This window comes from Uloborus diversus, chromosome 5 (genome assembly GCF_026930045.1).
Source record: "Uloborus diversus isolate 005 chromosome 5, Udiv.v.3.1, whole genome shotgun sequence".
Taxonomy (NCBI): Eukaryota; Metazoa; Arthropoda; class Arachnida; order Araneae; family Uloboridae; genus Uloborus; species Uloborus diversus.
The window spans coordinates 23,165,532-23,189,956 of NC_072735.1; the positions used below are offsets into that span (position 1 = coordinate 23,165,532).

A 24,425-nucleotide genomic window follows, 5' to 3' on the forward strand; every position below is an offset into this window, starting at 1 on the left:
TATAATTAAAACATATCATTTTTGTCAAACAGGTCCCTAATGATAAGGTTTTCCCCCCCTGAAACATCGAGTTTTACGAAGTTTTTAATCATCATATGCACGGAGTACTTTGCCCATTACTTTTTATAGCTCAATTGTTGGTTGTTAGTAGGAAGTGTTGAACAGGAAACTATTTAAACGTGAGCTCATTTCAAATCTTGGATCATTTTTAAAAAGCATTGTATCTATTCCCAACTTTTAAAGCATAAACATTGATAAGTTTAGAGAGGTAAAAATTTTTTATTAAAAAAGAGACTGAAATAAAAATATATTTATTCTAAATCAACATTCAAAAACCAATACACTTTCTTTAAAAGTCAAAATTTTGTGTAAAAAAAGGAAGCTAATGTCATTACAGTTCCAATTATTGAAGCTATCAGAGGATGAGAAAATTATTTTCTTTTTAGTTTTTCATAATTATGATTAAAATAACTTACAAGATAAACAAAATTTTTAATGAAACTTTGAAATGAAGTGAAGTGATAAATGAGAAGCAACTTCTCACAACAGTCAACTTCGAAGCGTTCTTCTCTCCACACCAATCTTGCATAAAAGGGAATATTTTCTATAAAAAATGATTTGTTGCACTAATGAAGAATTGTTCGCCTGCTTCACCCATAGTCTTATTGATTAACAGTACTCTCATACAATTTTTGAAGACTTGTTTGATAGCTTATGCAGAACTAGAAACGGCAAGTTTTTTCAAATGATCCATAAAAACTTGAAGACTCACATCATCTGTTAGTACAGGAGCACCAGATCCATCCTAAAAATAAAATAATACGAAATTCTAACATGCTTGAAACATAAAACTGGTTAAAGCAACATAAAAATTAAAAGACTTTTTTTTTTATAAATAAGCACAATCGTAATGCTTGATGTTAGAAAAATAAGATTAAATATTTTAAAGGGTTAATATGTATAGGCACTTTGCACAGCAAATGAGAAAAATATCTTCTTCCATTAAAATATAAAAAAAAATAAATAAATAAAAATTAAATAACATAAAGCAAAAGTGCATCAAAAAATAATTCAGCTTAATTGGTATCAAACACAGGAAACAATAGAAGTCCTTTTGAACTCCAAACACTGAAAAATTTAGCAATAGATTGAGCTATAATAAGCAATTATCAATACCAAAAAAAATTGTTTATTTAAAGTTAAAAGCCAAAATTGTGAGATATTGATGATCATTTGAAGAAATAATTAGATCTGTTATCTATTTCACCAGATATTTTGCAAACCATAGCGAATTATTATGACCATGGTAAAAAATAACACATTGAACATTCATTGACTATGGTAAAAACTTAGCAAAAATCGAGAAATTCTTTTCCGAAAAAATACTGAAACAAAGCTAAATATTTTTTTTCCAGGAAAAAAGATTCAACAATGAATTTTTCATACTGAAACCTAAAACTTACAAACTTTTTTTCTACCGTTAACATTAGTTAACTAATATCAAATGTTAAGTTTCTTAAGATAAGTCCTATTCTTTACATTGGGCCTATGCTATTTAGTAGTTGAAATTATTCACTATATTTGTATTCAGTTCAAACAAAGATTCCTAATAAACTTACAGGAAGGACATACACATTCTATTTCATTAAAACAAATCCTAAGCACATAGCAGACAACTTATTAACAACTTCAAGTGTTCTATTAGATAATGATATATTTCATAAATGGACATATATATACACATGCTAATATTACGCAAAATTCTATGCATACATCAATTAATAGTAAACATCATTAAATAATAAATTAAATATTTGCTAAAAATAGGTATAAATATGTAATGTATGCAAATTTAAGGAAACAATATTAAAAGCAGCAATAAAACAAAGTAAACCACCACCAAAACCAAATAAAAAATGAAAAATACCGTTGCATTTGATGGCATCTGTAGGCAGGAGGGGATAATGGAAAAAGAAAGGCATAAAATTTAGTACACATGCTAAATACTAATAATTCAAAAATATTAAAAGCCATAATTAGAAAATTCATTATTAATAATTCATTGCTAAACAAACATGAGAAATAATTTTAAATGTTCTGATAAAATACATCAAATTAACAGAGATACATTCATTCTCACAAATGAAATTTTTACTTCTGTGTGACAAGTTGAAAACATTACTACCTTGAACAAAATTGCAAAATTAGCAATAAGAATTGCTATCATCCGTTTTGGGGTGTCTTTTTTTTTTCTCAATGCAAAAAAATGTGCTTATGAATGAAAAGACACATGACAAACATGGTTTTGTTGGATGAGATAAGACACCAAAGGACGTTTTTACTTTCTTTAAGCTCATATCTTTTTGGATGGAATAATCTTGAAAGGTGCGTATCAAAGTTTTTGCAAATATTTGCTTTTTGAACAGTTGTTTATTTTTTTGCTTTTTAAGATAAATGCATCTATTTAGTTCTTACTTAATCCTTTCAGAACTGTATAATAGTATTTTTCAAACATTTTTTTTTGAAATTATTTTAAAAAGAAAAGAAAACAAAAAGACATTTTTTTCATTCTCACATTAAAACACTGTAAACTACTTGCTTAACTGGACATTAACTGACTGATTTTCTCTAGTAGTATAATTTCTAATTATATTCAGTGGTGTTCCCATAGGGAATACTCCATATACGCTGTATACTTTCAGACATTTTTTAGACACATAACATATACCCTCAAGTTTCAAAAATTTTCATATAATGACATATTATGCATATGACCGCATAGACATATTGTGCTTAGTGGATTACTGGGAGTGCACCCTCAGAAAAATTGACGGGAACATCAGATTGTATGCTTATACATAATTTGTTATTCACCTAACTTGGAACTGTGATCAAGCATGTGACTTAACATGCATTGGTTACAAAAGGCTCAAAACAACTCTACCATAAATGAGAGAAAAGCTTTGAATATCCCGGTTGCTAAAACACAACTCAAATTTCTCACACTTCATTCTCTGAGATGTAATTTATAAAGGTTCCTATATTGTTTCAATATACTGCTTGAAGTACTTTTTTTTCAATGTGTCTACTTTTTTCAAATCTAAACAGCTAATCAGTATATATACATGAACTCCTTAAAACAGGTCCTAAATTTTAATGAAATAATTTGTAACACATTTTCTAATTAACAGAAGTGTACCTAATAATAATAGCTAAAATAAACTACTGTAGCGGTGCAACTGCCAGACTTATTTTAGAACAGTTTAGAAGGGGCAGGAAATTTTCAATTTGGAGCAAATCATCTTGGTTTTGGAACTGTAAAACTTCTATTTCAGAAGAAGAAATCATAGTTTGGAAAACAAATATTCTGTAGCCATAATTAATGGTTTATTTCAGAAAAAAATGTTGAAAAAGTAATGCATACAAGAAAATCAAGGAGTGAATGATTCAAATATGAGTGTCAGTTCTATCAATCTAGTAAATTATCTGATGATTTCATGGTTCAATCCAAGGGAAATTTTAACTAATGCCGAGATCAATAGAGGCGTGAAGGCCAGAAATTTTCAAAAACAAACATTTGAGTCAGTAAATATTTTAAAAAGGCAATGCCATGGCTGATTGCAAACCCAAGTAAACAACAGGTTTTCAGAAGCAGAAAATGAAGTTAAGTCTTGCCAGCAGAAACTGGAAATAAATAGGATGGGGAGATACAGGAAGTGAAGTACAGCAAGTTCTTTTTGATGAAATATTAAGCCAAATATTATAATTGTCTTGAAGGATGTTAGAAAAGAAGATCAACAGAATCTAAAATCGATGGGACTGGTACAAATTTAGCAAAAATTGCCCTCCCCCCTTTTTTTGTTGTAAGAAATGCATTTTAGCACTGGGTGGCATAATTGACATATCAGCTGCACCTTTGACTGCCTTTTCCTTATTGGATGTGATTTCAAACAGGAAACTTTCTAAATCAAGACCAGTGCATCAGTAAAAAATATTAGAAATAAAGAACTAAGCCCTGATGATTTTTCCACTTGAAAAACCTAAGCAAGAAGTTTTACATTTAAATAACTGATTAAACACCTTTCTCACACTAAATTTAATTTTTTAGTAAATTTCCGAGACAACATTTTACTTTTCACTCAGCTAAATAAGTTCCTCAACTAAATAAAAACATTTTTTAACGACAAAAATTTCAAAAAGGCATTGTAGTTTACTTTTCTCCCAAAATACCTCTTAGATACAAAATACACTGAATATTGCAGTAAAAATAACAGTAACAAGTTTGGTCTTTTCGGACCTTGTTTATGCCATGAAACAACAATGTTACTGTATTACACTAACAAGGAGAATTAAAATTTAATTATAAACCACTCTAGAGTAAGATAGATAGGAGAAACTGGAATTAAAACAACATTTACTGAAAGATTTCGCTTTTAATTAGTTTCAATGCCCTTAAGCTAATTAGTGTCTTTAAATAGTTTTAATTTTCAGTATTTGTTTTAGATGAGCATAGTAAATTGAGAAATATCACAATGCATGATTTGTTTATACACTGCTTAAAAAAATTAGTCGAGCAAGCAAAAAAGTGAAGAAACCATTGTACAATAGCCATACAGGGGCTCCATAAGTATTTGGGTAATTTTGTTAACACCATGTACTCATCTAAGTTTTTTAAGCAGAGTAGTTTGGACATAAACAAAAAATATGAAAACATTTCTTTGTATATAAGATAATGCATATAAACATTCAGTAACTTAAAAAATTTAAAAACACTGAAAATTAGAAATGGAAACATACCTGTCCCCAACTGTACATATTATTGTGGGTTATAGAAGGATTAACTTTTGAAAGCAAAAATCGAGCCTAAGGACAGAAAACAATAAATTAAGTAGAAAGTAAACATAGTGGCTGCTATATAATGTTAAATATTGAACAATTTTATTCAACAAATACAAAACTCTGAAAAATAAATACATTAGGATGACGAACATAACAAATGAAAGTTCATCTTAAATAACACGATTTGAATCAAAAGCAATCTTTAGCAATACACTAAAGAACATTTCTTTTCCACTGTCTGATTGCAACAAGCAATCAGGGCTGCTAAGAGCCAAGGCGGCCCTTTGTCAGTTTTAAAATGTATACCTGCAGATAGCTTATGAGCAAACAGCTTAAGTATTTTTCCATTTTGTACCCCAATCTTAAAAACATTAAACATTTTATTTGGAGCAAAAATTGGGTGCACTAATAGAAAGCTACAATAGACAAGGTTCAAATGTATTTAGTACTACAGGTATGGGTAATGTCACAGATGAGAATAAATAATAGGATATAGGCCTGAAACATAATGTGAAATAACCAGTTCTCGAGATTTGACCGTTTCAAGAATTTGATAATTTATTTTTTACGATTTTATAAAGAATTTATTTTAAAATTTCAGTGATAAATCTAAAACAATCTTTCATTGATACTAACCCTTAACAGGGGAGGTGCGGTCTCACAGACCACTCGAATGTTTACCCCACCACCCCTTAACTCATATTTGGTCAGATCGAATGGTTTCTCCCAATAGCTTATCGTTTTGTGACCTTGAACACCCTCCTAGCTTCTTTGTATTTTTTGGCACGTGCATCTGGTAGAAATTCCGCTACATTCTTCAGTAGCGGTCTGAGAGACCGCACCTCGCCAGCTGTGTAACTATTTTCAGCCCTACTACTCATGGCTCTCAAGTTAGGTCCGCAGAGATATATTCAAGAAAAGGAAAACATCATACTTATGTTTATCATGTAAATACCCTGTTTGCTTAGAATGCACACAAAAGCTTTATAATAATTGTTTAAGGGAAGATGAGGACTGAATCACTGTAGGAAACATGATGCAAAACTGTCCAAATTCAGGTACTGTCAAAATTTTTTTGTAATGTGCAATGTCGAAATTTCTGGTACTGAAATATTCTTTACATATTAAATAGCCAAGGTACATTCATTAATAAATACTATATTCGTTTCTATTACAAGTTTTAAATAATTTATTTCAACTTACCATTTTTTTCGAAAAATCTTAATGCTCCGGAAAAATTTCCTCAAAGAGCGTAAATTTATTTTTAAACGCAAAAATGATTTTTTCCCTTATCAGAAAATGGTTCAGTGAACATTTATGCCAAATTACACGAAATTAGTTCAATTACACGATTTTTAAAAAATTTAAAAGTAGCGCGGTCTGTGTGACCGCACCTCCCCTGTTATGTCCCATTTTTTCACCTCCCCTGTTACGGGTTAAATCCAATCAACATCCCTCACTCTAACAAAAAAAAAACTGTCAAAGTTTTAGATTTCAAACATTATTTGCCAAATTAAATTTAGGGGAGGGATTCCCAAAGTTGGTGTTGCGGGGGAGAGGCGAGGGGTGCCGCCAAATAACCTTGGTTATCAATATTTATATTAACACATATATACTGGAAATAGACTGTAGCGGCGTGAGAAAATTCTAATAGTTCAAAGGGTGTTGCGAGTCTGAAAAGTTTGAGAAACCCTGATTTAAGGAATTTAACTTTCTAATGATGCATTTTATCAAATTATGTTTTTGAGAAATTGAGGACCTTCCAAAGGTTTTTTTGGTTTTTATCAATTTGCTTTTAAAAAAAAAATTGCACACAAAAATTGCATTACCAACTGAAATCATTAAATATCTAGTGAAAAAAAAACACAAATAATATCCTAAATGCAATCCTAGTAGAATGTCCTGCATAACGAAACACTAACCTGTGAACCTCCTTGGTCACAGTCAATGTAGCGAGGCATTGGGAATCTAGTTTGAAGAATTTCTTGAGCATCATCTACTGGTGCCTGTAAGAGCTGCCTAAAGTTTTCATGCTCTGGTGAGTTCTGGAAACCAGCTTTCCTCCACTGCGCAATAGTCTAAAAAGTAAATGAGACAGCTTTTTATGTAAAAAAATAAATAAAATATTACATATAGACAACTGACACTTCATTCAGTGATACTGTAAAATGTTGATTACATAGTCCACAGGTTTGTCATTTAGAGGGTCATAAAATGGAATCTCTAAATGGACTAACAAATCCAGCAGCATAATGTTTTTCAGCTGTCTGATTAAAAATAAAAGAATAGTCTGCAAACCAACATTAAATTAATCAAATTAAAAAAATAGCACCGATAAACTATTAAAAGTAAAATGTTATTACATGTACATGCTATTGCGGATTATATTAGAGAAAATCTTCACCTAACTGTGACTTTCAGTAGTCTTCATTTAATGATTTCCTTTTCTTTAAACTAACCCCCCTCCCAGTCCGTCATTTGGGCGATTGTGGGAGGGGGGGGGGGGCATCCCCTGGACTTTAGAAGCATTATGAATTTTTTAAAAAGCATTTTGCTGTTTTTCCCTATAAAATGCATTGAATACAAGCCCTTGGCTACCCTCGCTCCTTGGGAAATTTTGAAATGATAGGCTTGCTCCTCTTCAACTAAGGAATAGTCTTCCGGCTTTCTCAAAAATTTACGGTTTATGCCGGCTTTTTCTGCTACCAGGCTAAGATCATTCAGTTTTTTTGCTTTAAATTTCTAACAGATGTAGGTTTTTACTACATATAGTAAACTGATGCCACAGGAATACATGAGAATACTTTTACAAGCAGCTTTTTTTATATGTTGTTGTTGTTACTTATGTCACTCAAGAACCCGAGCCCGAGCAGCGATGCTACTCGATTTTAAGGCAGAGGGTTTACGGCTTCCGTTTTAAATGAGTGCCTATTTCTAGGTGGAAGTTCGATTTGGCTCAGACAGCACAATAGATGGCAGCACTATCTACGGACAGTTCGATAATTTAGAACCAGACCAGAGGCCGAATAACTTTCTGGTCAAGTACCCCCAGAGGTATCGTTTCACTTGGAGTACATTGTGACTTCGAGCATATTTAACGTCGCCCAGTCACCATTAATGACGACGGTGGATCTTCGACCAGCGAGGATCAAACCCGAGACCCTCCGGTCACAAGTCTGATGCCTTACCGATCAAGCCACCACCTTTCTTATATACATACTAGAGTGTAGCACCGTTTATAGGTTTTTGAAGGGACTGTATGAAAAAAGCTTTTAAATGAAAAAACATAAGTTTATGTTGAATGCATTAGGCTCTGCAGGGACCGTAGATAAAAACGTATAAAAGAGAAACTTATAAATGGTGCTTCACTGTATTTATTTTAAAATCAGGTCAAAAGAACAGTATTCAATGGTATCACAAAAACTTATTTCTTTAACTTTGAAAAAGATAAAATGATTCCATTTTGAAAATCAACTCCATAGCATCTCTATATTTTTCTGTTTTTCACAAATTTGAAAAGTAAAAGCAGTTAATTTTAGTTACAGCGCCACTACATAAGCTGGGAAAAAATATAGAAAGTTTAAAGCAACATTTGTACTATACTTATGTTCTATTTCGAATTATGTGAGAATACAGTACAACTTTGATTTAACAATTCCCTCAATTTAATGATACATTTCACTGGTCCCGATTTGACAACATTGAATATCAATGCTCCTTGATTTAACAATAACTTTTTTAGTCCCTTTACAATCGTTAAATCGATGTTATAATTATAATGTTTCAGAAACCAGAAAGACATTCTTTAAAGTACTTAGATAATAAAGACTTACTTCACCATGAAATATCACGATATGGAAGAAAGTATCCATTAGAAGAATGCGATCAGATTGGATGCTACTTGTATCTAAGAGAACAGGCTACAAAAAAAAAAAAAAAAAGATGAGTCATCAACTTTTCTTAAAATATGTAACAGAACTAAAATGACCACTTTTTAAATTAGAACAAAAATACACAGCTTACCTCAGGAGGGCCATTAAAAGAATATGCATAAACGATGGGCTGAATCATAATTAAAGAATTTGTTAAATCTTCTCTATTTAACATATGCCTGAAAAATCATAACACGACATTAATAACAAAATAATTGCATAATATTTAGCTTACTATATACTAGATAATGAAAATAAAATTTACACAACAACAATCAGAGCAATCGCAACCTTGAAGCAATACCCTTTCTTCTTGATCCGGCTACTAGTCATGTAAATATCCCCCCCCCCCCAAACACTAGTAAAAAATTCTTCCAGTATCAGACAAATTACATAACCACGAATACATGTCAGTTTTATATTCTAGGGTTTTTCGTCATTCCCAGAATTTAATATTGTTTTCTGTTGCTCTTCACAATTAATATGAGAACAAGGTCACGAAAATGATTATGTGCTTGTTCTGTAGGCTCTTCATTATTTCATCTTAGAAAATTCTGTACCTCAGAGTCAGAAGAATGTAAATCAAATTATGATAATTTTACAGCAGAGTGGAAAAAACTTTTTCGTAGAGCATTCAAAGGATGGGACGCATGCTTTTTTTTTTAACCCAATTAAATTAGTGAAAAGATTTCTTTTTTAAGAATTATGTTCACATGGCTCGATGTGGAATTTGGGGGCACGGCAGTGCCCCCGCCAAGTCGAGCGTGAAGCAAACACTGTCGTACCATCCTTTACTGGAACCATTTCGCCGCATTTTCAGGCCCCTATTTGAGAACCTTCTGATGAGACTAGAACGCAGAAATTTTCGTCATCTAGTAAGCTATAATCACATACTTAAAATCCGAAATTTCAAGTCTGTAGGTCATTTAGTTCCGAAGTTAAGCGAAAGCAAAGTTTCGCATTTATGACACTCACTCACTCATGATCATCAAAATAGAACTAGTACTTCCCATAAACTCAGAGAGGTGAAATTTGGTACAGAGTTAGGATTTGATGGCTACATAAAGGGAAAACTATAAAACTAGGCTAATTGAAGATCTGGAGTGACCCTGATTAGAAAACACAAGAGCCCGACCAAACTATTAGAGATCGACATAACGCATTTACAAAAAAAATTCAACTTGGCGGGCCGCTTCATTTGATGTCAAAAATCGAAAGCTGAAGTATCTAATGAAGAACCCTCAGCTGTATTAGAGATATGGTAATGCCCCCTTCTACTATTGGTACATAAAAAAATCGACTGTCATTGCAAAAGTCCAGCGTATTGGGACACATCTTCTAATTTAATCCAGCCTAACTTTAGTCTACTCGAACATTACACAAATTAAATGTTTCTACAAAAAGAAGTGAAATCCCACCAAAAACATTCTGTAAAAAACTAGCCAAGTCTCGATGGAGCTGCTTGTTTATCTCTGAAAAGTAGTGAAATCTAGACAAAGTCATGACAAGTCTAAGGTTCCTTACTGCGATTTCTTTATTATTATAGTTAATGTTGTGTGACTTGACCGTTAAAGCGTACACAAGGGTACAAAACCAGGTGCTCCATGACACCAGTGCACCAATCTTTCGCCAGAACCGCTACCCATTGACGATGGAAAATTGCCACTTGGAAAACGTGTAAACAAAATTGACCTGTACCCACTAAGGTTAACGGCCAAGTCACACAACATTAACTATAATAATAAAGAAATCGCAGTAAGGAACCTTAGACTTGTCATGACTTTGTCTAGATTTCACTACTTTTCAGAGATAAACAAGCAGCTCCATCGAGACTTGGCTAGTTTTTTACAGAATGTTTTTGGTGGGATAGGCTTCTACATATAATGCACTAGTCAGTCTGGCTCTGAGGTACAGAATTATGGATTGCTCTATTTTGCACAGAGAGGGTGGTTACAGAATTTGAATCTGAGACTTTTCCCTGATCTGCAGAACACATTCAAAAAAAGTTCCCGATTATACACAACTAGAGCATTCTCCTGAAGATGTGACAAAGTCATTGGGGATATAATAGGCATCTAGAGGGACACAAAATCTGATGGAACATTGTGTCCAGAATCCCATCTACAAGATATTTTAATGAAGGGTGCGATGGTGATGACAAAAAAAAAAAAGCAAGATCATCAATAAGACAAGGGGAAAAAAAATCATAAGATCACCTTGATAACAGTATAATTACAGCTGGCAAATTTTCACTAGAAATTTCTTAAAGCCAGCTTACTCATTTTTTTACACAACTGACAAGTGGTATAGCAAATCAGCTGCGAACTATGAAACAGTCAGGAAAAAACTTGATGCTAACCATGAAGAGGGAAACAATGTTACAGTGTTGAGCATATGGACTTGAACGTCACCTTCGACAATTATGCATCAACTAGCTGCATTGCTTAGCTTTGCGCGGTATACCTCAAATATAAGTGTCAAGCGATGTTGACCAATCATGCTTCAATTATAGAAAAAAAAAAATAACATTTCCCGTCAAAATAATCATTTTCAAAGAAAGAAAACAGCAAATAAAAAAATTCCCAAATAAATTAAATGCAACCCTCTATAAATGCAACTAAAATCCTAAAAAAAAAAGAAAGATACATCTCCAAATAATAATCAAAAGGGGAAATTTTTACCTCAAAACAAAATTTTATTTAGTCACAGCTGAGAAAAAATGTGGCAACCTTCTGAAAGCTAATTTAAAATGAGATAACGCAAACGATAGTTTTCGGATATGAAAATAGAGTTCTATTAGGTTTATAAGTGCTTTTTAATTTTTTCCCGGTGATTTTACAGCCTTTTTTTTTGGAATTCATAGAAACTGAGGGAACTGTATCGGTATTTTTCACGGGTTTTCGAATGGCGCTAAATTTGAACTGGTCGGATAATTATTTCGGGTAGCAAGATTTTCGGGCCCTAACATTAAAATTTTAACGGTTCAGTACTTTTTTGGCATTTGAAAACCCCCCTACATTTTTTCTCAGGTGTCTAAGTACCTCCCTGCCAAATTTTATCGAGATCTGATGTAAACTGTGGATTTGTATAGGACACATACACACATTCTTTGTTTTATTTATATGGATTGAAGAAGAGTAGTGACATACAGCTGGACTAAGTTCAAGAAATGATCAGAAAACAGATGGTGACGAAGATGAAAAAGTCAGTGCAGAATGTCGAAGAACTTAAAGTTTGTCAAACATGAACTTAGATTTGCATGAATTAAGAGAGAAAATGTTACCCCACATTAGAAATGTGCTACAAAATGACAGTAAGAAAAACGATGTTACAAATGCAAATTCTCAACAACTTTCAGACATGTGTTTCAGCTTAAAAATCAAATGAAAGTCAAGGCAAAAAAAAAAAAAAAAAAAAAAAAATCAATGAGCTTCCAAGAAAATTAAAAAATGGTGTAAACGCACAATTATCAATGCAACATTTCAATAATGAACTATTTTTCATAATGCATAGAGAAGTTCTTTTCTGCTTATTAGAGGAAAGGGATACAAATAGGTTATGAATTAAAATTTAAATAAATACTACTGTGTAATAAAAAAATCTGATTACAATATTTTAAAAAATCATTTGGTAAAAAATAATTTAATTTGTGGGTATTTTACCTATAATAAGAAGTTTCATCAGGACTGTTGTTGAAGACTTGTAAAAATTGAGACCTCCTAAGATGAAACATAAATTGAGGATACAAGGAAAAGTTCTCAGAAAATCTAAATGAGGATGGGTCATCTTTATTGAATTCTCCAAACTTTTGGCACTGCAAGAAAAGTCCCACATAAATAACTAAATTGCAAAAATATTAGGGAACAATAAATTTTTTTTATTAAAACTGTAAAATTAAAATAATTACTTTCTTCTATTTAAGGAACACAAAAGAAACAAAAGTTTATTATTTTTAAATCAACTTATTTTTTTATTTATTTTAAGTAGTTGCCTCAGTTAAACACTGTTTGCCTCAGTTAAAGAAGCAATTTACTGAACTGAATATATTATAATATGATCATGTTATGCTGTGGGTGAAAAAGTATTTTATAAATTGAAATATGAACATTAATACACAGATTATCTACGTGAACTAAATTCAGAGCTATTTAAGCTACTATAATACAGTAAGTTGAGATGAATCAAATTTGGAACAGATTAATATCTTTTACAATTATTATTTTTAAAAAAATATTAGGAGTAGCAATTAGGCTTGTTGATCATTGATAGTAACAAACTTTGCTTCCTCAAACTATAACTGCAAACCCTAATTAAACAAAATTTCAATTCATATTTAAGCAATAATTTTTTTTAAATAAATCAATCATTTTACAGCTTGAATAAAATTAAAGATACATTTGCTTCTGAAATGAGTACGAACAAATACAACACATTGTATTTTAAAAATGATATGTGCCTGTGGCAGGCTTGACCTTACCATCATGATATCTTAGCTTTTAACTGTTGTGACAAGTTTTTATATTCACTACACTTTACTAAATTAGGTAAATCACATTTTATTACCAATCTTATCAAAGTTCTATCCAGCCATCTAAGAACATCTGCCCCATCATCTCCTTCTGCTCTAAAACAAGCAAGTCTCGCCATAAGAACTGCAGCAGCTTCTTGATCAAATCCAGCAGAAATATGATGAATATTAGAGGAGGCATCAGCCCAGCTAAAATGTTGAAAAAAAATTTCAGATTTAGGCATATAAAGGTGTAGATTCACATTTATCTTACAATTTTTTACCTTTCATGGAGGTAAATTAACTCACTTTCTTGCTATAGTAGTTACTCGTATTTTTCTTTGACCACTAGAATGTTGATATTGTGTTATAAGTTGTATGCATCCTCTTCCTCCTTGAGGGATTGGAGCGTTGTGCTAAAAAATAATAATAAACAAAATTAAAAAAAAATGATAGTAACAAAAAACATTAAAAGAAAGTTTCTAATAAAAAGATTACTTGTATTTTTAATATTCAGATCTGCCATTGCATTTTTTTTTCAACAAAGCCATGAGCAAATCTTGCTCTATTTTTTTACATAATAATGCCTACAACACTATTAGGGTATTAAAATCCAAGTTTCAGCCTGAAATCCTTTTTCATGAAACTACATGTTATACAATGCATCATTCATTTGCACATCTTGTTCAGAAAAGGTTTGCATACTTGAAAATTTTTTGATAAATCTTGCATACAATATTAAAGCATAAAATTTTAACAATTTAAAAGGATTTGAAATACAGATAATCTTATAAAAGAATGAAATACTAAAAACTTAATCATATCTCATTGATCAAGAAGCTATTCATAATTTTCAAACAACTGTAAGTTCAGTGTAAAAATATCTCTAAACTTTATTTTCTGCTTTAATACATAAAAATTAAGTAATTTTCAGTTTAGTAGTATTTATTTTGTTCATTTATAAGAGAAAATACATGATCATGTAGAAATAACTTTAACTCTAAATTCAATACACAGTTTATTTGCTATTCCACCCGTCGTAATATCAGTTACTAACGTGTTAATAAATTTTGTTAAGAAACTGCTTGGGATACAACAAGTATGTGTATGTGTAATAAAATTAATATGAACTTTTGGTTACATTATTTAATTTCATTCAAAGATGTGAAAATGATGAGCTGCACCTTGAAGATTTTTTTTCAGACTAAGCATTGTTTTCAAAAGAAAGATTACATATAACATAAATAGTTTTGTTATGTATTTATTTTTTGCATTTAGTAAAGATGTTTATCAGTTTTCTACCAGCTAACAGTCTTCAGAATTATCGGAAAGATCGGCTAAGTTTTCTTGCCTCTCTCTGAAGATGCCTATGAACAAAAGTGCTACACGTATCATTGCTGTTTACTTGAAGAAAAGGAGATATGATATTTAAAAATCCACTCACCTGATTAACAATTTCAAAAAAAATTCCAACCGTATTTCCAGGATTTAATCCACAAAATTTCCACTGACTAGTGCCACCAATTCCAACTTCAGTATCAGATACACTATTGCTTTTACTATTCAATGACACACAAGATCCTATTGCACCTGACACTTTTAACTCACGGGATGTCTAAAATAGAAAGAAAAAAAATGTGTATCAAATAATTTAAAAAAATGATTTTATTAGTTTAGAGTTAATACAAAACGCTAAGAGTATTATTATGCTGTTTCAAAATATAAATATGGAATCAATTACTAAAACACAGCTTACTTTTACTTCCAAAGAAGCTCCGAACGCCATCTTAAATTCTCCCTTTGGATCTTTAGAAAACACACGTTGAAAAGTTTGCTTAAAAAGTGATGAATTAAATGAATCCCCCATGACAATATGGCCTCTAAAAATGGATAAAAATGTGAAAAAGACATGAGAGTTTGACATTAAAAAGCAAAGTTATAAAAAGTAAAACATTTAACTTTTGAGAGGAAACAACAAACCAGAAATAAGGTAGTTAAAGCTTAAATTAGGAAATATGTTTTGAATTAGTGCTTGACTAATATTAATTTTTCAACTTTAAAGTATGGTTACGGCTTTTGAATTATACAGTGTAAAACTGTTTACACAGAGAAAAATAATGAAATTTTTTGCAACATATAAAATTTTAATCTCAGAAGCAAAAACAAAATCTGTAGTTAGACAATGTTAAAAAGATTAGTGATGTAACACTTATAATGATATATAATACTTTTGCAAATATTCTCTGAACCTATATAACTTAAAATGCATCTTCTTGGATTGAAAAGTACTGTTCTAATACATTGAGAACAAAAATAGTTGCAAGCATCGAAGATAAAACACCTAATACTTTTTTTTTTTAAATAATGCTTCTAAGCACAAATAAATATAACTAAAGGGACATTTTCAGCAAAAACATGATTTCTGATAAATCATGCAATACTTACCCAGTGAAATTAGGACAATATTTCATTTCATGAAGGCCAGTCTGATCAAGAGCACAAGAATAAATATCAACAATGTGACCATTAGCAGCAGCTCTTCCAGCTAAATTTTCATAATGCTGCAAAGTGAAAAACAGTTAAATTAAATGGTAAGCATTTTTAAAAGTTAATTACGCAACACCTTAACTAAAAAAAAAAAAACTATACAAAATGATAAGTTAACTACGTATTTTTGATCAGAATGTCAAGAATTTTTCTTCCATTTGTAAAACCCGTAAAAATTGCCAGCTAAAATTGTCTCTTATTCTTGTACTTAAAGTGTTTGAAAATAAAATTCATTGGTTAAAAATCTGAAATGATCAGAAACATATAAGAATTTGAAGAAAGAAAACTATTAAAAAAATATGTAACACCTTGATTGCTTTCTTCATATGCTTTGCATTATCTTTCTCGATGTCATGATGAGATCGAATAGTTGATTTTAATTCATCACCAACTACAGCTCCAGGCCCTTGAGTACAAGGTCCTCCAACAAAAAGCATGATGCGGGCTCCTGTTGTTGGATATGTACACTGCAAGGGAACAATATGAGTTGAATTTACAAAAAAAAAAAAATCTAAATTTAATTAAAAGAATATGTTTCTTAAAAGGAAAAATAAATACTTCTAGAAGTCCAACAGCGATTGAAAGAGCAACACCAGTGGATCTTAATGGTCTTTTCCCTTGCGATACTGGCCAAGGATCTCTTTGCAATTCCTCTAATAAATCAGTCAAACTCATATCACATTTGTGAACAGGTTGCAAAAATCTGGAAATTTTTTTTTTAAATTAAAACATTATGACATTTAATGATGGATTTTTTAAATGTATCCTATTTTAAAATACCCCCCCCCCCCCCCCGCCTTTGAGCAATCAAGATAGCTTATTGCTTCAACAGTATAGTTGACATTGACTAGAGACTAGGTACGCATGTTCCATTGTCAGTGCTTGAAACAGAAGGCTTTACTGCAGCTTCAGCAAATAATTTTTATCATTCAATGAAGGAAATTCAAGAAAGCTAAATTGTTGAGGGGGGAGAAATTCTGTCTGCATTCCTTTAAATAAATATTACATCTGCTTTTTCCATGTGTAAAAATACAGTTTATATTCAATATAAAGAGACTAATATAATTCAAAAAAAGAAACAATATTATTGTTTCTTTTTTGTAAAAGGAGAGAGTGATCTGTTTTGGATTTGGTATATATTTTTATCTATTGTTACTTAGTATTTATGGAACATTATTTAACTTTACACGCTCAGATACAGTGATTGTAAGTGAACTATTCCTTAACTCATATATAACTTAAGTATTTATCTCACCAAATATGTTTAAATGACTCAATTTAGAGTGTTTTTCATTAAAAAAAGTATTACAATTTTAAAACAGCATCTTGCTTTTAATATTACATTTGCACAAATTTCTTATTGCATAGATAATTCAGGGCCGTAACCAAAAAATCATTTCGGAGAGAGTTTAAAAACTTTCATGCGGAGCTTTGCGCTATTTGTGCTAATATTCAAGTCGTCGGGTTATTTATTATGAAAGCGTTTTATTTAATTTATATACATATGAAAGACATTTGAGTTCTGGAACAATATTTTTTGGAAATTTTTAAATATAAACAAACATTTCAATGTCAAACCGAACTTTTCAGGGGGGGGGGGGGCTCTTTGTATACAGCCCTGAGATAGTTCATTTTAAAACGACTGTATCATATACTGTGGCATAATTTTTTTAAACATTACAAATTATTACTTAACTTTTTGTATCATCTTCAGTATGAATTTAAAGTCTAATCAGATTGACTGAACTTTATACAATGCAGCAACTTTTAGAAACTCTGAGTTTGATATAATAATACACAAAAGTTGAAAAACAATAGGGAATAGAAATTATAAAAAAAAAGTAAAAATAAAATAAAACCTGGTTGAAATTTTTCAAAGCAAAAACCTTATTTACTAGGGGTTTTTTTCTTTCCAATTTTGAATTTAAAGAAAACAATTCTGCAACCACACCCATTTGAAATACATTAAAAAAAAAAAAAAACAGACACACACGAAAGTTTACATTTAAATCAAATAATGTTGATTTCAGAATTGTTAAAGTGAACAAAATTTTTTTACCTGTTGGCTGGAGGGACTGTTTGACCAGGAGGTCCTCGGGCTTGCTGAGGTACACCTGGCTGTTGCATTTGAGAGAATTTTCCAATTCCCAACATGTCCTAAACAATAATAAAACATCAAAATCAGTAATACATGACAAATAACTACATTGATGCAAATAAATATAAAAAATAAGGAAAGGGGCACAATATAGATCCTAGTTTTAGTCTTGCGAAACCTAAAATAAAATCAATAAAAAAATTTTTTTACAATTATGTTCAACTTTGGAGGGGAAAAAGCAACCCACACGAAGAAAAAAGTTCTAGAATAAACAAAGCAAGGCAATTTGCTTATGGACTGCATGATCATTGTCTCATTTTTTTTTTGCTAATAGTGTTTTGCAATTAATAAAAATGCACAATATACAAGATCTTTTAAACTTTTTTTTTTTTTTTTCATTTTTAAATTCTTGATCAGATGTTGTAATCTTCATTGACTATTCACCAGTAAATTGTGTATGGCTTTAAAATCAATTTCTTTTTACTTGATCATCGCTTGGTTTCATTGATAAAATTAATAATATAATGGTTTAAAAATAGACTTTCTTGGGTCAAACTTTAATTTCAATTAAAATTAATAACTCTTTGAAAGGCAAGAATTTTTAAATATTTGAGTAATTACATTTATCACCAGAAAGAATACTAGAAGAAATTAATTATATTTATAACTAGATGGCTTGTCATTTTCTGCAATTTGCTTTTTATGCTATTCACCTTTAGTGGCAGCACAAATAAATTTGGGCACAGTATAAAAATTATTTCAATCACTATATACATCTGTGTACATCTGTTTATATCAATCTATCCCTGTATCCATTTATCTCTATATTTATCAATCTATATCTTCTATTAATTATAAAAGAAACATTTTTATATCTATCAATCTATAATGAAAAAATAGCATGTTTTAGTTGCACCAGTAGATATATTAATTACATTAGATACACTGGAAAAATTTCCTTGTTACAGACTTAAAATTAAAAGGCAGATAAATTGAATTTCCCTATTTGAAATAATGCAGTGGAATCTCGATAACTCAAAGTTTATAACTCTCATATTTCTTTATCTTGAAGTTTTCATCGGGTCCCAAACTCTTGAGCCTGCTGCCATAACTCGAACTACCAATAACTAAAACATTTTAGCCTGTCCCTTGGGACTTCCGAGTTATTGAGAGTGAACTGTACATAAATACAGCAGGTTCAGGCTCTATTGAAAAAATAAAAAGTGCTAAGAATCCAAATAAAACATGAAACCCCCTTTTTTTTTTGTAACCAATTAATCAAATCAGGTTTCAGCAAAAACTACATTTGTATGCAAATTTCATGTTTTAGATCTTATTGATTTCCTGAGTGGTATGTGTATTACAAACATACCAGCGTCTTCATTTACGAAATTTATGAAGATTGTTTTAAGAAATAATTAATTTACAATTTCAACTGATAAGTGCAATATTATTTACGTTGCAAGTACTGACAACAGTTCATGATTTTTAATGTGTTAACCATTATAAATTGCTTCAAACAAACTGCATATTAAAAAGGTAATAACAAAAATTAAATTGCAAACAGCAGTAAGAATTGCAGACACATTTTCTTGGTTACAAGGAACGGCATATGCAATGCAAAAAAAAAAAGAGTTTAAGATGAAAAGACATAAATAGAAGTCTTTTTTTACTGTCTTTTCGATGTAAACTTTTTTTTCATTGAAAATTGGATTCCGAGTAACTTTGCAACAGGTGTTTGCAATTCTTATTGCTTTTTGTGCAATTTTAAGAATGATATTATGCTTTAAAATTATTACATAATTGTACACACCAGAGGTTCCCAACCGGTGGTTCGCGAACCCCCAGGGGTTCGCGAGGTGCAGGAAGGGGGTTCGCGAAAATTTCGGTGCAATGGCGGATTTTTCCTAGTTTGGTAAAAAATTATAAAATATTAAATTTGCGCACATAGTTACTAAATTTTTTTTTTTTAAATTTGAAAACGCGCTAGACTCTTGTATTAAGCTCAAAAAAAAAAAAAAAAATCTTTCAGCGGTTTTATAATCTTGGTTAAAAAGAAATTTTCTCATTTTTTTTTTCGATAGACAACAAAAAGAGATATCCTTCCTTCTTTATTGCGAGGCGCCATGCAGAAACGTTGTATTAAGCTGTGGCGGGGATCACGATGACCTTAAAAAGGCGCCATCGCGTGGAGTCAATCAAACAATATACATAATATACATATGTCGAAAAAAATAAAGAATTCTCAAACAATGCATCATAGGGGTATTGTTTCTAATCTGGTTTAAATATAACTCGGGAATTTCCGTCGAATTCAGTCATCAAATAGCAGACATGACAGCAAAAGCATGGGCGGATTTATGGGGGTGCAGAGGGGGGCAATGCCCCCCCAGTTTTGGGAGGACTTTATATAGTAACAATACATCTTCCAAAATCTTAAAACAAAAAATCATGACTTTTTCTTTTTTGAATAGTTCATTGAAAATGAAGAGAAAAGCGAATGTTCTTTTCTAATGGGAGAAAAAAAGGGGGGGGGGACGAACATTAAATACAAATAGTACAGTTGTCACTGGGGTGCTGAAAATGTGTCTAAATTCACTATTTTGGACTGAAAACCATTTGGGCAAGTATATGAATGAAAATATAGGCTAAACGAGCTATACATTAAGCTGCAACACTTATAATAATTGACGATTATTTTAGCAAATTAGAACCAAAAAACAAAGGGGAACCCTCCCCCCCCCCATTCACGCTAACAGAACGATCTACTAGTTATGATTTGTGTCCACATTTCAAGTACTTATTTGTGAATAATATTTATGTTCTTAATAGATTAGTTGGCCTTTTGAGAAATTCTAAAAAACATAGTTTTTTTTCCTTCTCTCTCTCTCTCTCTTAAAAAGAGAGAGAGAGAAAAAAAATAAATACTATCGCAAACTGAATAAATTTCAGTTATCTGAGTGTTCTGATTAAATGAATCTTTTTACTTAGAAGGAGAGTACAATTTTACTTACTTTATAAATACTGTTTAAAAAGTAAGTTAAGTCATAATCATCTAAGTCTAAGTGAGTCAGTCTTTGTCATTATTGAAATCTAAATAACTGAGTCATCAAAAGTAAATGTTTTGGAAAAATTTGCTGAAATTTTATAAAAGTCTATAAAAACCTAACAAAGATTCGTAAAATCGTAAAAATCCTTTAACCATAAAAACTGACGAATTTTCGTAAAAATTACAAAAAAAACAAAAAAAAAAAAAAAAAAACAAGCAAAAATTTGCAGGTAAGAGTGAATTACAAACAGGGCCGAATTTGCCTATAAGATAAACAAGCTATTGCTTAGGGCCCCTGCTTTGAAGTGGGTCCCTAACTCCCAAAAAAAAATCATGATTTGTTCCTTAAAATATGGAAGTTGCTTGAAAAACCTAATTTCATTTTTAAGTGCTTGAAAACCTTGAATAATTGGAAACGTGTGGCTACAAACCTTAAATTTTAAAATTTCTAACAAATGGTAGAGGGGGAGGAATGCCAAAATACATCAAATTCAGCTCCTTGCCACATCTTTTATTAAAAAGGTAAAACGTTTGTAACAAATTATTTGAAATAAGTTTTTGTGACTTACATGTTTCATATCTTGCTATTTATTCAATCCCGAATGCAGTATTTTGGAAAATCTTTTGTATTGATTGCTTTTATCTTACTTCTTCTGCATATTGTCTATCTGTTTAGCACGAAAAAAAATACACACTACTTCTATTTCTTTTCGTTTTCAGCCCCACTTGCAACTGAAGAAAAGTTGTGATCAGAAATCTATGGTTTCTTTTTTTTCTTAAATTTAAAATAGTTATTTCTCACAAAGTTAGAACAGAACTATAAAAGTTTACAATCAAGTACTAAAATATACAAGACTGGAAAGTGCAAATGAAGTGCGTTAAATAATTTTATTTATTCTAGAGTCCTTGAAAATAATTAGATAAGTCTTTGAAAATCCTAAGCAAAGTGGGCTCCAATTACTTCTACTGCATATTGTTAATCTGTTTAGCCAGGAGAAAAAAAATGATACACTACCTCTATTCCTTTTCGTTTTCTGCACTACTTATAATTAAAAAAAGGTTGTTGTAAGGAGAAATCTATAGTTTATTTTTCCTTTCAAATGACTGTTTCTTACAAAGTTTGAACAATACTGTACTATATCTCGTTATCAATTTCTATGTCTATCCAATTAACTTTTATAAGGCTTCAAAATGCAGAATTTTATCCGACTCCCTAAAATTGGAGATATTCTATTTCCCGCTTAAAAGGGAGCCCTCTGCGTCACTCTCTTGATACCAGCTCCTTCTCTTAAGGTCAATTAAAAAAGGACAGCATTAAAACACACATTAGTGAAAATGACGCACAAAAATAAAAGTATGGACTTAAGCATCACAAGAAACAGACAAAAAAATTGGGAGTGGGGGGGGGGTGGCAATAAAAATGTTGCTAAAAAAAATCCTGCCCCCCCCCCCCCAGGAACTCAGTCTTAAATCCGCCTATGAGCAAAAGACTCCAAACTTAAAATTTATTACTGGATTTTACCCATCTGTTCGTTTTCAAAAATATATAACATCAGCATGCTCATAGTTCTGGGGAAATAGTTGTTAACAGACGTATTTAGAGATACTTTAGAGATGCTTGAAAACAAGTGATTTTGTTTGCAATTGGTTTTGCTACGTGAACTTGCTACTCTGTTTGTGAAGTTATAATCGTGTTGGTAATTTTTATGATTTAATAGCTTTCTGCTGTTATGGATCGATGGTTGAAAACTGGTAGTTTGGTAGAGCGACAAATGGACAAGCAGTCAATCGATCAACCCTCAACATCAGCAGTAACTTTCGAATCAACACAGGATATTGAAATAGATAGCTGTAATGAACTGCCGCCTCCCCCGACTAAACAGAAAAGTGAACTAGGGGAGAAAAAAGGAAAAAAGCGAAAATATGACAGTGACTATTTACAAATGGGCTTTTATTTTACTGGAGAAGAGTCTGAACCTAGACCGCTTTGACTTCTCTGCAACGAAGTTCTAGCGAACAGCAGTTTGAAATCGTCACTTCTGAGAAGACACCTCGAAACAAAGCATCCGACACGCAAGGACAAACCTATCGAATATTTTAAAAGAAAATTGGAATATAATAAAAAGTGTAGCGTCTCTACGTTCCTGTTAGAATCCAACGAAGATAGTAAAATGGCCCTTGAAGCTTCATATCGAGTCAGTTATAGAATTGCAAGATCTGGATAGCCACATACAATTGCAGAAAATTTAATTGGACCGTGTGCTAAAGATATTGCTAAGTGTATGCTGGGAGAAAAGTCAGCAAAAAAAATTGACCTGGTTCCGCTATCAAACAACACAGTATCACGCAGAATTACTGATTTGGCAAGTAATGTGGAGAAAGAACTTGTGAATAGAATAAAAGAGAATAATTTTGCGATCCAGCTTGATGAGTCGACTGATGTAGCAAACGCTGCAATATTACTTGTCTATGTTAGGTATATTTTTAACGATACAATTAAAGAAGATGTACTATTTGCAAAACCTTTGAAAACCAACACAACTGGAGAAGCAATTTTCGAACTGGTCAACAGTTACTTTGAAGAAAATGGAATAGATTGGTCTTTGTGTGTGGGTGTGTGCACGGATGGTGCAAAATCAATGACAGGAAAATTTGTTGGCTTTGTGGTGCGAGTAAAGAAGATCAACGAGAAAATTGAATGGACTCATTGCTGCATTCATAGACAAGCATTAGCATGTAAGCGTATTCCCGCAGAATTATCCGCTACTTTGAATGATGCGGTAAAAATTGTAAATTTCATAAAATCACGTGCCACAAACTGCCGTCTATTTCACGCGCTTTGTGAGGAATTGAGAAGCCTTCATGTTACTTTACTTCTTCACACAGAAGTTAGATGGCTTTCCCGTGGCAAATTTTTGACACGCTTGTTTGAATTGAAGTCAGAAGTCCAAGCATTTTTTGTTGATCATCCATTTCACTTGTCCACTTGCATATTCGATCCTCTTTGGATGCAAAGGCTTGCATATTTAGCTGACTTCTCAAAAGCTCTTTTCAAAATTAAATGAATTAAATCTATCCTTGCAAGGTGCAGTTGTTAATATTTTCGTTGTATATGATAAAATTGAAGCTATGGTAAAAAAATTGAATTTCTGGATCCAATGCCTGGAAATGAGTGAGTTTTCTTGTTTCACTTCTCTTAGTAGTTTTTTATCAGAAAACTCAATGAAACTTGATGAAAGCGTTAAAAGAAATGTATGTGAACATCTGCAACATCTTGAACTAACTTTTGACGAGTATTTTCCTAATAGGCGCAACGTCCCTCTCTCAAACAACTGGATACGCAATCCTTTTGAAGGAAATCCATGCTTAGAGAACACCCTGACATTACCTGAAAAGGAAATGCTCATCGAGTTATCCTGTGATAATTCATTGAAAACTACCTTTAAAGAGCTC

At 31.5% G+C, this 24,425-nt stretch overlaps 1 protein-coding gene across 2 annotated transcripts in view; it reads right to left on the reverse strand.

The window, feature by feature from the left end:
- Positions 1 to 295: 295 nt before the first annotated feature.
- Positions 296 to 24,425, reverse strand: part of LOC129222711 (protein transport protein Sec23A-like) — a 49,105-nt gene continuing 24,975 nt past the window's right edge. Inside the window, exons 7-21 of one of the 2 annotated variants that reach the window (XM_054857242.1) lie at positions 17,885 to 17,982; positions 16,384 to 16,528; positions 16,134 to 16,292; positions 15,724 to 15,839; positions 15,035 to 15,158; positions 14,723 to 14,893; positions 13,588 to 13,694; positions 13,335 to 13,488; positions 12,434 to 12,585; positions 8,863 to 8,950; positions 8,673 to 8,759; positions 6,762 to 6,917; positions 4,798 to 4,863; positions 1,928 to 1,945; positions 296 to 805 (exon numbers count right to left, since the gene is read on the reverse strand). In XM_054857242.1, the coding sequence (XP_054713217.1) occupies positions 713 to 805; positions 1,928 to 1,945; positions 4,798 to 4,863; positions 6,762 to 6,917; positions 8,673 to 8,759; positions 8,863 to 8,950; positions 12,434 to 12,585; positions 13,335 to 13,488; positions 13,588 to 13,694; positions 14,723 to 14,893; positions 15,035 to 15,158; positions 15,724 to 15,839; positions 16,134 to 16,292; positions 16,384 to 16,528; positions 17,885 to 17,982 (1,734 nt within the window). In that variant the 3' untranslated portion in view covers positions 296 to 712. The remainder of the gene's footprint in view (positions 806 to 1,927; positions 1,946 to 4,797; positions 4,864 to 6,761; positions 6,918 to 8,672; positions 8,760 to 8,862; positions 8,951 to 12,433; positions 12,586 to 13,334; positions 13,489 to 13,587; positions 13,695 to 14,722; positions 14,894 to 15,034; positions 15,159 to 15,723; positions 15,840 to 16,133; positions 16,293 to 16,383; positions 16,529 to 17,884; positions 17,983 to 24,425) is intronic. The other variant, XM_054857243.1, reaches the window with a different exon arrangement.